The 12041-nt window shown below is 43.1% G+C and overlaps 1 protein-coding gene across 2 annotated transcripts in view; it reads left to right on the top strand.

Annotated features, from left to right (window-relative positions):
* The first annotated feature begins 4482 nt into the window (after positions 1-4482).
* kdrl (kinase insert domain receptor like) overlaps positions 4483-12041 on the top strand; it is a 51606-nt gene continuing 44047 nt past the window's right edge. For both annotated transcript variants that reach the window (XM_036547989.1, XM_036547988.1), the window contains exon 1: positions 4483-4821. In XM_036547989.1, the coding sequence (XP_036403882.1) occupies positions 4758-4821 (64 nt within the window). In that variant the 5' untranslated portion in view covers positions 4483-4757. The remainder of the gene's footprint in view (positions 4822-12041) is intronic.

Below are 12041 nucleotides of genomic sequence, written 5' to 3'. Positions count from 1 at the left end.
TATTTGGCACAACCTGCTGGTTTTTTGCCACGAAAGATCCACATTTTCGATAAACAAGACTAACGTTAACTAGTTAATGTTACTTACCTTTGATGTTCGCGACTAAACATTCCATTTTGAAGCTTAAAGTATGTGTTTTCTGTGAAAAACCATCTAAGTATTATCAGTTTTACCTCAAAATCTAACAGTGTAGGTCTGACTACGTTAACAAAGTCGCCTAAGTAATTAGCTTGCTAGCTAACTGTTACCCGCCTTACCGCTCAGCGCGAGTGTCAGGGTAGCGGTTAAAGCTGAGCGGTCCGATTCTGATCCTGGATCAGCGCTTGGAGCACCGTCAACCCAGAGGCAGGTAGCCTAAAACTAGCACCCTCTTACTGAGCAGATAGTTATTTTATGTCCGTTGTAGTATATGATGTCTTGATCCAGCAAGTGTACATGTCACAAAATGTTATTTGTTCTTGGAAAGGGGTTACTTTATGGATGACCTGTTATGGACATTTAATGGGGGTTTTTTTCTTACGTACATTGCGGGAAATCCAGTGTTGTTATATTCTCACAAGATTGTGTCTTACTAAAACTGCAACGAATAGCTTTATCCTTTGGTAACATTAAGTTAAATGTTAGATGTGTTATGTTTACAGTTATGGATTGTTGTTCTCCATTCCATCCAAGAGATGCTGGATAGGATTGTAAGTAAACATTTTGTCTTCTAACAATCCATGTGAATCAATTTGCATGAGTGTCCTGCAGCTTGAAAAGAAACCAGAAGAATGTTTAAATGTGCATTTTGTGGTGGACACCGTCTAACAGGAGGAAAATTCTTCTCAAGGTCAAATGTGTGTGAGTGTGTGTGTGGGTGGAAGCATAAATGTTTATGCTGAAGGGGAAGAAAAAACATACATGTGAAATGAGTATTTAAGATAATTGGTATACTGTGTGAACAGCAGCTGCTTAGAGATATTTTTGTCTGAGATGCTTCCTTATGTGATACAGACACATTACAACACATGCTGATGACTAACTTCTAGGTGATTCATTACAGGAAGTCTACATGTATATGTTCCTAGAAAGCAATCCAGTAGCAAGGCTGCTTCGTTTTCATTTCACAAGTCAGCCAGAGCACTCTGCCAGAAGTATGGCAGAACAGGGTGGCGTTTGCTCTGATCCTGGGTGACTGCATCAAGCAGCAATCAAATAAAAATTGCACACAGTCCACAAAATCCATCAGCCTCCATCCATCAAGACAATGAACATTGTGGACTCCGTCAAAAAGGTTACCCAAGTCCCCTGAACCACTGTGTGACAAAGGGCCTCAGGAGATATAGGTAAACAGTGTCGTTTACACACTGTATCTGCCGTGGGCCTTCGGTCACTGGTCAGGGTCCTTCTGAAGAAAGTCTTTGTTGTTGCCCAGGAGGCTTTTGCTTTACTAAGAGTTTTATTGTTGTTTTAAAGGAAGGGCTTCAAGCTGCTTTCCTAGAATTGGTCAGTCCCTCTAATTGTGTTTTACAATCTAGATTCTAAAATAAAATGTCTTAAAAATCCACTCCTTTCAGCTCACAGCTTCCAGCAATTGTTCCTGTCTCAGTCTTATCTAGCTGCCCTCCTGGCCCAGGAGGAATTCGCATTGGGCTGAAGACTTAATTACACAAGGGGACATAGCCAGTAGCAACTGGACACACAGTGGAACAGCACACAAATATTTCACTAACTTGAATGAGGAATCTGATTTGGCTAGTTAAACTGTTTTACTTTTGCCAGCCTACTTGCATTTTATAAAGAATAAAATAAGCTGCTAAGAATGTGTTTATTTTTAAAACATTCACACACAACGCACACACGCACAAATGGCAAGGGAAAAAAAAAATCTGTCTCATTGAAAGTAAGTCATGTTCTGTGTGGCATGTTGGACAATAAAATAACCTAATCTTTCCATTTCTGCTTATAGGGTTAATCGGTGAAGAAGTTATGCCTTTTGATTGGTTTTCCTGAGATGGTGAATTATTTTAAAAGAGGAGCTGTCTAACCTTCAAGTCACTTCTCAATTCAATAATGGAAAATCTCTGATCTAAAAAGCTTTTGACAAATTTAAATGCCCTCCTACAAGGATTTTAATTCCACTGCACTGTTCTGTTTGATAGTATGCTTTTAATAACATGGTTTCTGTTTCCTTTCCTCTACTTCCCTTTTCCAGACTTACAAAATGACTAAATATTAAAATGCTTTTGCCACAGCAAGATAAGTTATAGCCATAAAGTCTGTTTGGTAAAAGGAGAAGACTCAACAGAGCAGACAGTAGAATTTATCTTGGTAAGTGTAAAATTTTGCTGTTGATGTATTAGGCTTATGTATAAAACAAATGCAAGTCATATAAGCAATCAGTTCTAATACTCAAAATCGAGTCACATGTACTTAAGGGGTGAAGGTGACCAGCAAATAAATGCTTGCCTGATATATCTCAATCAGCTGAATCATCAGATTTTACAAACAGTTTCACAATATTTTCCTGTAAATCAAAAGTATCACATGGTAAATTTTTGAGAGCATTTCTGGGAGCATTTTGTGCATTTCTGGGAAGGGTAAGTAGCCATTCTTCATGGGCTGTATGTGACGTACAGTATCACGCGTATTGAGAGTGGCGTCCCTCCCATCCAGAGAGCACTATTGACCATCTCTCATGTCCTCGTGTTTAGCGTGGTTTTCCCCCACTGTTGACAGATGCATGCTGTCCTTCTCCGGGTGCCCATCGGACCCACAGTGCAAAGCTAGGCCCACCACTAATGCCCCAGGCTGCTGCCCCGAGAGGTCCCGTTTTCAGATGAGAGAACAGTGGAAATCAGGAGGCAGGATGTTCAAACATGAAGGAAGCCCTACCTGGAACACTGAGTCCCTGCATCACATAGTCAGGTAAACAGTCTGCTGCACATCCACACACCATGGGGCGTTTCTGGGGGTCAGGGGGAGGCACACAAGATTATTTACACTGATATATAAAAAGCTGCATATCCTGTTTCCAAAGTTAAAAATAAAACCAGTAAATATTTATCTGAGATAGCTGGACAGATGTGTGCGCTCAGATATGATACGGCTTATTAGTCTGTTTGCATTTTAAAGAAGCAAGAAAAAAAAACAAACGTAAAGACCATTTTGAGCACACGGGTATGAGGAAGCCGCTGTGAAGAGCCTTTGTACAAATTTTTTGCTTTGCAACATATTTTTTATTGCCATGTGTTCAGTCAGTACACTTCTTTTTTGAATGGTCGCATCCTGATAAATAAGTTTATTGAGTCAATCTCTGATGTTGGTTCAACACAGTATAGTCACCATCAAAATGCTGCTAAGCAGTCTCAACACTATCAGATGGTTCTGGGCAATTATTCCATCCTACCATATCTCCTCAATTCACATCCATCAGGAATAAATTTAATATGAAATGTGTGGTTCTGATCACCTTTAGATATACCAGAACATTATTTCTTCTTATTTTGAAGAGTACAATACAGGAGCCATAGAAAACAAATCTGGTGATGCCATTCACATTAGTAGCTATTATAAGAGTAGACGTTAACCTGTTAAACTATTTTATGTACGTGTTTGTTATGTTTCCGATTCACAGGTTCAATGATTTAGCAGACTGTGATATTGTCAACATTTCTCGCTCCCTGAATGTTCAGGTATTTGATATTAACACATTCCACAAAATGTGTCATTTTGGTCGCCTTCAGATATAGCCTACCTGATCAACGCATTATTCCCTCTCATTTTGAGAATTACAATACAGGATCCATAGACGACAGATCTGGTGACGTGATTCATGGTAAAATGTATCATAAGAGTGGACGTTAACCTGTTCAACTATTTTTTTTTAATGTAGGCTAATTGTGTTTCCACATTTGACAGGCGTGGTGAATGAGCAGGTTGTGACATTTCTCGCTCCCTGGATTTATTTGATTGTGCTGCAGCAGCAAAAATAACCCACGCGTTATGTCAGTTAGTTGTGACTGCGAGCGCTGAGTAGACTGCGCAGAACATCTGCCGAAGCATCAGCGGCAATGTGGGAAGAGACGTTCGAGCGCTCACAGTGCGGCGCAGTGTCATAGCAGCAGCATTGCTCCCGATCCAGTGACGTTACCTCCTTCCTCTGTTTTTCGCTATAAAGGTTTTTTTCTGGGCAGAGCCAACAGCCGCAGCTGAAAACTGCAGGGGTAAAAACATCTCAGAGAATTGTTCATGAATTGTCCCGCTCGCTGAAAGGGCGAATTCTATTATTTTTTTCCTTGTATTTTCCTGAAAAGACGCTTATTGGATTCAGCTTTTTATTTCTTTAAATCTGACGGGAATCGGCCGCTTAAAGAGACGCTAGTTAAAATTCCATTCACTCAGTCCGAGGGAGGTAGACAAAAAACGTCGCACCTGCCCAAGAGGACTCGTCTCATCTTTTTTTTTTTTTTAGAGAGAGACATAAGCTAAGAGCAACTGCCTTAGAGGTCCTCGCGGTGCCATACCGTTCGGAATGCATGAAAGGTTTCTTGTCCATTTTTGAAACTATGTAATTTGGATAAAATATTTATTGGATGTAGGTTGCACATTCGAAAGCTAGCAACCCATCAGGTGGGTTAAAACTAAAGAAGAAGGGACGTGTTTCATCGCTTTTGCTTTGGGATTTGGGTGTATTTCTTTATTTGCTAATATTGCCGCAACCGGTTCTGGCTGTTCGGGATCTTACAAAGAAACTTTCAAAGACTCCACGCATCAGAATGACCCCGCTGGACTGCGCGACGTTGTCATTCCTTCTCTTTCATTGTTTCGTGTTTGTAAATGGTGAGTCCAACGTTATTTTATGCATCATTGATATCGTTCAGCTTAAACGTGTTATTAAAGCATACAGAGATCTGCGTTGTTTTTAATATTATTATTAAGAGGGTGCTTGCCAAACTGACATCGTTACATGCCGCTGTATGTAAAAGTTGTTATGAACTCATCTTCGTGTGTGCTGTATTAAATCATTAATGGGAGAGATCAAGATCACTGTTGTTTAGCTTCGTTAATTAGCCTAGTTCTGACTTCGCAATAAGCAAACTAAGTCACAGTACGTGAAAGTATTTTTGTTATTTCTTGTTGATTGGTTGAGTTGTTGAACACGCAAGTCAGATATATTAACATAATGTATGTGACTGGTTTTGAAACTGAAAAAGTCAGTCGTGACTATTACCTGTAGTTTGCATACTCTTAATCATGAAGAATAACATTTTTTATAAAGTCATCATACAATCCAGAATATGTTTTATGAAAAAAAAAACGTTTCAGCGCATGCCTTTCGGTCACGAAGAACACTTTTGTAAGGGTCTTTGTTATATTGTTTTACAATATGACAATAATGCCTTTTTCAGCATTGTAATTTCAGATATGAAGAAGACTGAGACATACACGCTCAAAATAGTTTCTTTGTGAGCAACTGTACGCATTTAGGCTGAAACCCAGCTCATTTGGTTTTCCCGCTATCACTGAACGTGGTGGTAAAATCCCATCAAGAACCCGTGCAAGCTTCCCATTGCGGTGCCTTTTTACTCCCCGAAACCCACGAAAGTCAACGTGATGCAGTTCCTATATAGTCCACGGGAGGGAGTGGACTTCCACTGAAGTTAAACAAAAATGTATTGATAAGGGTAGATTTAAACTGAACTAAATTTATTCTTCTGTGCTGGAGGATGGTTTATGTTTGTTCAGAACATGGCCACTGGTCAGTTTTGTCAGTAAGATTTTATTGTTATAACATACAATTTGACATGAATCAAGGGACAATGCTGAGTTATTCTATTCTGGGCATGCATAATCAGTCATTTTTCAGGCTATATAAATAAGGTACTCATTCCAGAATTGACTTGATAGCCTGGGTGATGTTTTTGTAATAGTTTATGTGAGAAATGCAATTGTGTGCATCTCAAGTGTGAAAGGCTCAGCTGCATCTTGAGATAAAAAATGTAAAGTAGGACAGAAGGCATTGTTTCCACTTGGCAGCCTGGTTATCTCGATGCCCCTCTCCATAAACAAGACGGAGTATAAAAGGTGGATGTTTCCCCACACAGCGCCTGCCCCGGTGCGCAACACAGATATGTGTCCTCCTCCTCCTGTTCAAATAAACACAGGCCCATCTCAACCCTAAACAGAGGAAATACAGCACCCTTTTGGCTTCCCCCCCACCAGTTTTCAAGCTTTGTCTATGGTACATCCGCGTAAATTTCCTTCGGTGTCTTTACCCCGCAGCAGAACGTGGGAAAGACGGGAGGAGGAAACGGATGGAGGGTCAGGAGGCACCCTGGAATTGTTCTGGGCTGCAGAGGTCACGGAAACGCGACCCATTACCTGAGCAAAGATTCCTTCCCCGCGCTCCTTACACCCGCGGCCGGGCTCAAATATGTGTCCGAGCCACCCGGGCCGAGACAATGGGGGAGGAAAGGACGCCCATTGTTTTCAAAACTTCAGCTTTAACCATTAGCCATTACTGGGTCTTGGGGCTGGAGGGAGGTTTGGTGAAATGGCTGGGCAATTAGTATGCTTTTCTTTGAGTCAGTTTCTCCATCTATGGACCACTAGAACGGAACAACATACAGTTTAGTGACAGATGATCGTTTCCGCTCTTCCTGGTGTTTGGAAAGGACATTCGTGGTGAGATTGGATGGAGATAATTATAGTCCAATCACTCACCAATCACGAATGGATGGTACTTTGTATGCGAGGCATCTTTAGTCCCATAAGATGGTGGAATACTTACAGTAGTTAAAGCTTATCATTAATGTTTTTTAGTCTGAGTGTGGAGCGCTGCATGCTTACCGTGGAGTAATCCCATGCAGATAGGTAGGGGTAAGCCTTGTTTTGTCCATGGAGGTCATAATGGGAATAATAACAGGTTTGGGAAAGTGCTCTCAGCAGACTAGAGAAGAAAGTGAAACAGTAGACGATAAGTGCATGCTAATAATGGTAAAGTATTAAAGCAGCTCCCTGTAATCCCTTTTTCCTCTAGTGGCTGCAGTATGTTTTCCAGATAAAGTCAAACACCCTCCAAGGGCTTGATCATGTTTCCCTCTCCTGACTTGTTTGTGTGTAATAATGTTCAGTTTTATCAGTGTTACTCATGCCCCCAATATCCCATGAATGACAGGGAGATGAGGCAGTCTAGATAAATGAGCCCTTCTAGATAAATAACACCACTTATTCCTTTATTAGCGCATACTTCATTTTGCACTATATGCAGGGCTACTTTTGATATTTTGTTACAATCCAATGCTTTTTTTCACCTGATCTCTGCCTGCTGGTAGTGTTTAAAGCACAAACTACTGTATTCGGCAGAAGCAGAGGGTTTCCTGTAACACTCTGCCGTTGATCAGGGCAGAGAAATTTTTGCCTGGAACACTCCCGTGCTCAGATCTTTACTTCTGAAGTAGCCCCCAGAACAGCAAAGCAGATTTATCCTGCGATAGCTCAGATTGAGCTTGAGAATCTGGCTGGTCTCTGTGGTTTTCAGCCACAGCCCTCATAAGCCAAAGTCAGGTTCAGACCCCCCGCGGTGGCTACACAAGGGCTTCCCGGGTGCAGATCCCTGCGCAGGGCTCCCCAACATCAAAAATTGGTGGGAACCGAGGGTCCCCTTTCACCTTTGGAGACCTGCGCGAGAAGCAGCCGGCAGCCCTTGGACCATGAGGGGCAGTGTTTGTACAGATGCAGAGGAGGTGGAGAGGTGAAGGCCAGGCAGAAGCAGGGAGACGGAGACCGTTCTAAAGGGGAGCTGATTCGCACAAGGCAGGGGTGGGGAGAGACGGAGGCGAGGCATGTGCCAAATGCACGAATGGCGATAAAGAGAGCCCCCCCCCCCCCCCTTCACTGCCGCAAGATAGAGCCAACTCAGCTGAGAGAGGGTCAGAGCAAAACTCTGGGACTTTTACTGGGACACACAGCGATTGCATTGACATTTAATGATGACTAAGTGCAGAAGTGTGATTAGGGAAGCAGTGTTGTAGTAAGGGGGTTTGCAGATTGAAACCACAGATGAGGGCCCTGTGATTGCATTAACTTGAATTCAGTAAATATCCAGCTGTGTAAAGAGGTGATTTGTGAAGTTTGTTACCCGGGTAAGCTTAATGGATCTTAACGGAGTGTCTATTAGATGATATTAGATGCAAATTATAATAAGGTTTGCTCAGGAGCAGCAGAAGAGCAATATCAGATTAAGAAAAAGGCTTAAAAACACTCAGGTCCTACACACTGCCCTGAAACCATTATTCCATGGTATAGACATGGGGCAACAGTGACTCAGGAGGTAGCGCACTCGACTGGGGATTGGAAGCTCCCTGGTTCAAATCTGGCTCCCTCTGGCAGAATGTCGAAGTGTCAGCAAGGCACTCAACCCCAAACTGCTCCCAGTGGCCAGTTGGTACCTTGTATGGCAGCCACTGGTAGGTAGATGTGAGGCATATAACTGTAAAGTGTTTTGAGTGCTCAGAGTGAGTAGAAAAGCACTATATAAATGCAGTCCATTTACATAACTGCACATGGCTACCACACTTAATACTCTGCTTCAGGAACCACTCCAGAGTCTTCAAGTCTTCAATCTTTGGTTTTGAACTGGAGCCCACCAGGACCTGTTTTGATTAAACTTTTCAAGATGGGTCAAGGAGTCAACGTTCTTTTTTTTTTTTGTGGAGGCTTTCTTTTTGCCAGGCACTTAAGATCAGGAGGATGGGATTAATAGGCAGGGGGGTCGGCCAAGGGCAAGGTCGTTTGTCCCTCATCAGTGAAGTCGTCAGTTCACGCAGGCTGTGCATGGTGTGGGCTGTTCCCAGCAAGACGCAACTGCCGACACCAGAGCTCTCCTTTCCTCCTCAGTGAAATATCACCGAAGTTGTTGATGTTGGCAGGTTGCACACCTCCTCTACCTCCGTGCGTGTGAAGGATTCTTGGACAGAAACCCTCTTGAACACAGAAATAGGGATTTTTGGAGACATCATTGAATCTGAAATTCAGCAGACTTTATTTTGTAACCCTATACACTTGTTGTTTTTGATTATTGCTTCTAGAACTGTATGCTGTTGAAAACACAACAATAGTAGGTCACTATGAATTATTTTCCAGTTATTTCAACTGGAAAAATGGAAAGGGTATCTTTTTGCCTGGACATTTATTGCTTGTATTGCAAGATTTGTTCCTCTCAGACTATAAATAAAAGCAGTGTGAAATTTGGAAGGTATTTATCTATGTAGTTTGTAGAGAGCATTATTTTTATTTGAATAGTTTATCAAACCCATGTCCTGTTAATAAAACCTGCCTTGTGAAAAGCAGGGTAAAGCCGGTGCTGACCAGAGTGGCCGCCCATCTGGGCCAGATGGGGTTTTTTTTTTTTCCTCTGCGTGGGAGCGCAGATTGTTTCTAAATCTCTGAAGACTAATCTACAAGCTAATAAAATGTTTCTTCTCCCTTGCTGTTGTCTTAACCTTGGTATTGGCAGAGAGTAGTGATGGAAGGAGTGCTTGGAGCAAGGGTAGGTTCGGCCCTACAGAAAGAGTAGTGGAAGCACCTTCTTGTTTTGGCAGGTGGTCCCTGCTCTTGTCAGGGTTTTCAGCTCTGGGTGATAAATCTGCCATTGGCACGTTGTATATCATGCAGGTTTGTCTGTCTGCTGTCTGGTATGTAGACCTGGATCTAAGGGCGATTTACCATGAAATACCATCAGCACAGAATCCTGCTAGAGCGGTAAGCTACAGCAGCTGCATCGCCATGTCCTAACGAGCGCGAGCAACAATGTACTTAAAAGATGCTACAGCATGTTACACTTCCTTGTTACACATCGAAGGCTGAAATCGTTCAGAACTCTGACAGTGATGAAAAATTTAAAAAGTACTGGTGTTGGTAAATCCAAAAGTGAATTGAATAACCTGTTCTGCACAATAGTTCAGATGAATTTCAAGAGTTGTGAAACAGGAAACAAAACAAAAGGGTCACTGTCAACTACTGTTGTCCCACTCGTATCCCTGGATACAGCGAATCAGCGATGACTCAGTTTAAGTATCCTTTCTCTTTTTTTTTTTTTCCTTTCATGAAGAGTTGTGTGTCGCTCCGGATTATTTTGGTCTCTTTTGTCCGTGGAGTCGAGATTAGAAAGGGGGGGGGGGGGCGTGGCGGAGGGCGCGAGGCGGCAGCGTTAGACGACGGTATTGTTGTTTTCACCTTGAGGACAGTCCTAAGAGCGGGTCCCCCCCCTCGGTGCTGGGCGGATGGCACGGGTGAGACGGGAAGAACGGACAGTCCGGGACCATTCGCAGAGCTGGGACTTCCGCGCATTATGCCTGATGCTCTCAGGGTTATGACCGGGGATTTCCTCACGGCACAGAGAGAGAGAGACAGTCCATTAATTCTGCCGCACAGCTCCTCAATCGCATTACTCAGAATTGCTCATTCAGTTTCGGCTGATATGCTGTCGCAGCGCAGATATTGCTTATAATGGCCAGATATACAGCTCCCGCCTTCCTTCTGTCTCTCACACCTCTGCATCCATGAGGTTGTGGTTGGTAGCAGGAGATTCCAGTGCTGTCTGTCGAAATGGCAAGCATGGATGTTCTGTTATAAACCATGCCCCGTCAAGAATATTCAAAATACTTCAGTGACGGCGGAGACAGATCTTGCAGTGTGAAGAACATGCAGCTGAATATTCGGTCAATATGGGGAATATCTCTTGTTTGTATCTCTAGTGGTACCAGTGCTCACTGCCACTCAAACCTAGCCTTACTCACTTACAGGCTACAATACATGAACTTGCAGGCTCAGCAGCATTAAGTATTTGGCTTCTTATGGTTAACCCCTCCACTTACTCCTTCAGTCCAAACACTACCATCAGGTCAGAGGTTCAGTGTACCCTACCATAACGACTGCAGTAAAAGATCTTTGATTCCATTAGCAATCTCCATTCTTAACAAAGGCAGGCTGAGAAGAGTATGTGTTGCTGGGAAACAGCGAACCGCTGCTGTGTTGTTTGGTTTTCATTGCAGTATGTATGATGTCATGCTTTTATACGAAACCACAAAATAAAATGATATGAGTCAAATTATGACGCAAATTTCTTTTTATGTACTGTTGCCTGCTTTGTGTAGCATATAATGGAAAAGAGACTTTTTGAATTCAAATTTTCAGTGATACTATATGACAGTGAGATAGCTGCTGAATTACACAGGTGTTTGGCAGAGCTCACCATGTTCTGTTTTCAGTTCTCAGGGAATCTACTGATTTCCATGGAAACCCTGTCCTGGGATGCAGCTTAGCTTAGACAATGGTAGAAACTGTCCATTAGAAAAAATTCCTGAAATGGGTATTTATAGTAATTGTTCTGGACCTTCCTTTGTTTGTGTGGATGAAATATTTGCTGTCCTTATGCTTGACCACAGACTTATCTGAAAAAGGCTGTAAACTGGACAATGCTAGTGTGTAAAAAACCATGCTAGCAAAGGTAGTTTGCAGGGGTAAGGTCACAAAGATAGAAGTGCAAGTGGTGGATGCTTTTCATATCAATGCTTGTGTTGTGGCCTCCGCTTAGCACCAGGAGAAGGTTAAGAGTTATGAATGGATCCACGAGTACTCCACTGATGTAAATTGCGGTTGAATAACTGGCGCGAGGACTCAGTGGAGCGTGCTAAATATGGCAACCCGTGCCACGGAGCATTCTCTGTTCCTCTACGCCTGTCTTTTGCTTTAATAGCTCCTAATGAAAACCAGACCGGAGCCTTCTCCAGCCACCACAACAAGCGCAATTTCTGGCATTTTCTGGCGTTCCGCTGGCGGAATGCAGCGCACAGCTGTTCGGGAGGGGGCGAGCGGCTTGCTGGGGTCAGCACTGGGCAGGGGCGAGGGGGGGGGCCCTTTACGAGAGAGGGGGTCTTTTTAAGTGGGTTGCTGGGGGGCTCCCTGCTGATAGCGCCAGCTGTGCTTAGTAACGGGGGAAACCAAGGAAAGGATCCTCTGGCAAGACTGAGAAGATGTGTGAGGTGCTGGGTTGATTG

The sequence above is a fragment of the Megalops cyprinoides genome, chromosome 16 (genome assembly GCF_013368585.1).
Source record: "Megalops cyprinoides isolate fMegCyp1 chromosome 16, fMegCyp1.pri, whole genome shotgun sequence".
NCBI classification, from domain to species: Eukaryota; Metazoa; Chordata; class Actinopteri; order Elopiformes; family Megalopidae; genus Megalops; species Megalops cyprinoides.
The sequence above is the reverse complement of the archived record's forward strand: the minus strand, read 5'-3'. Positions and strand labels throughout refer to the sequence as shown.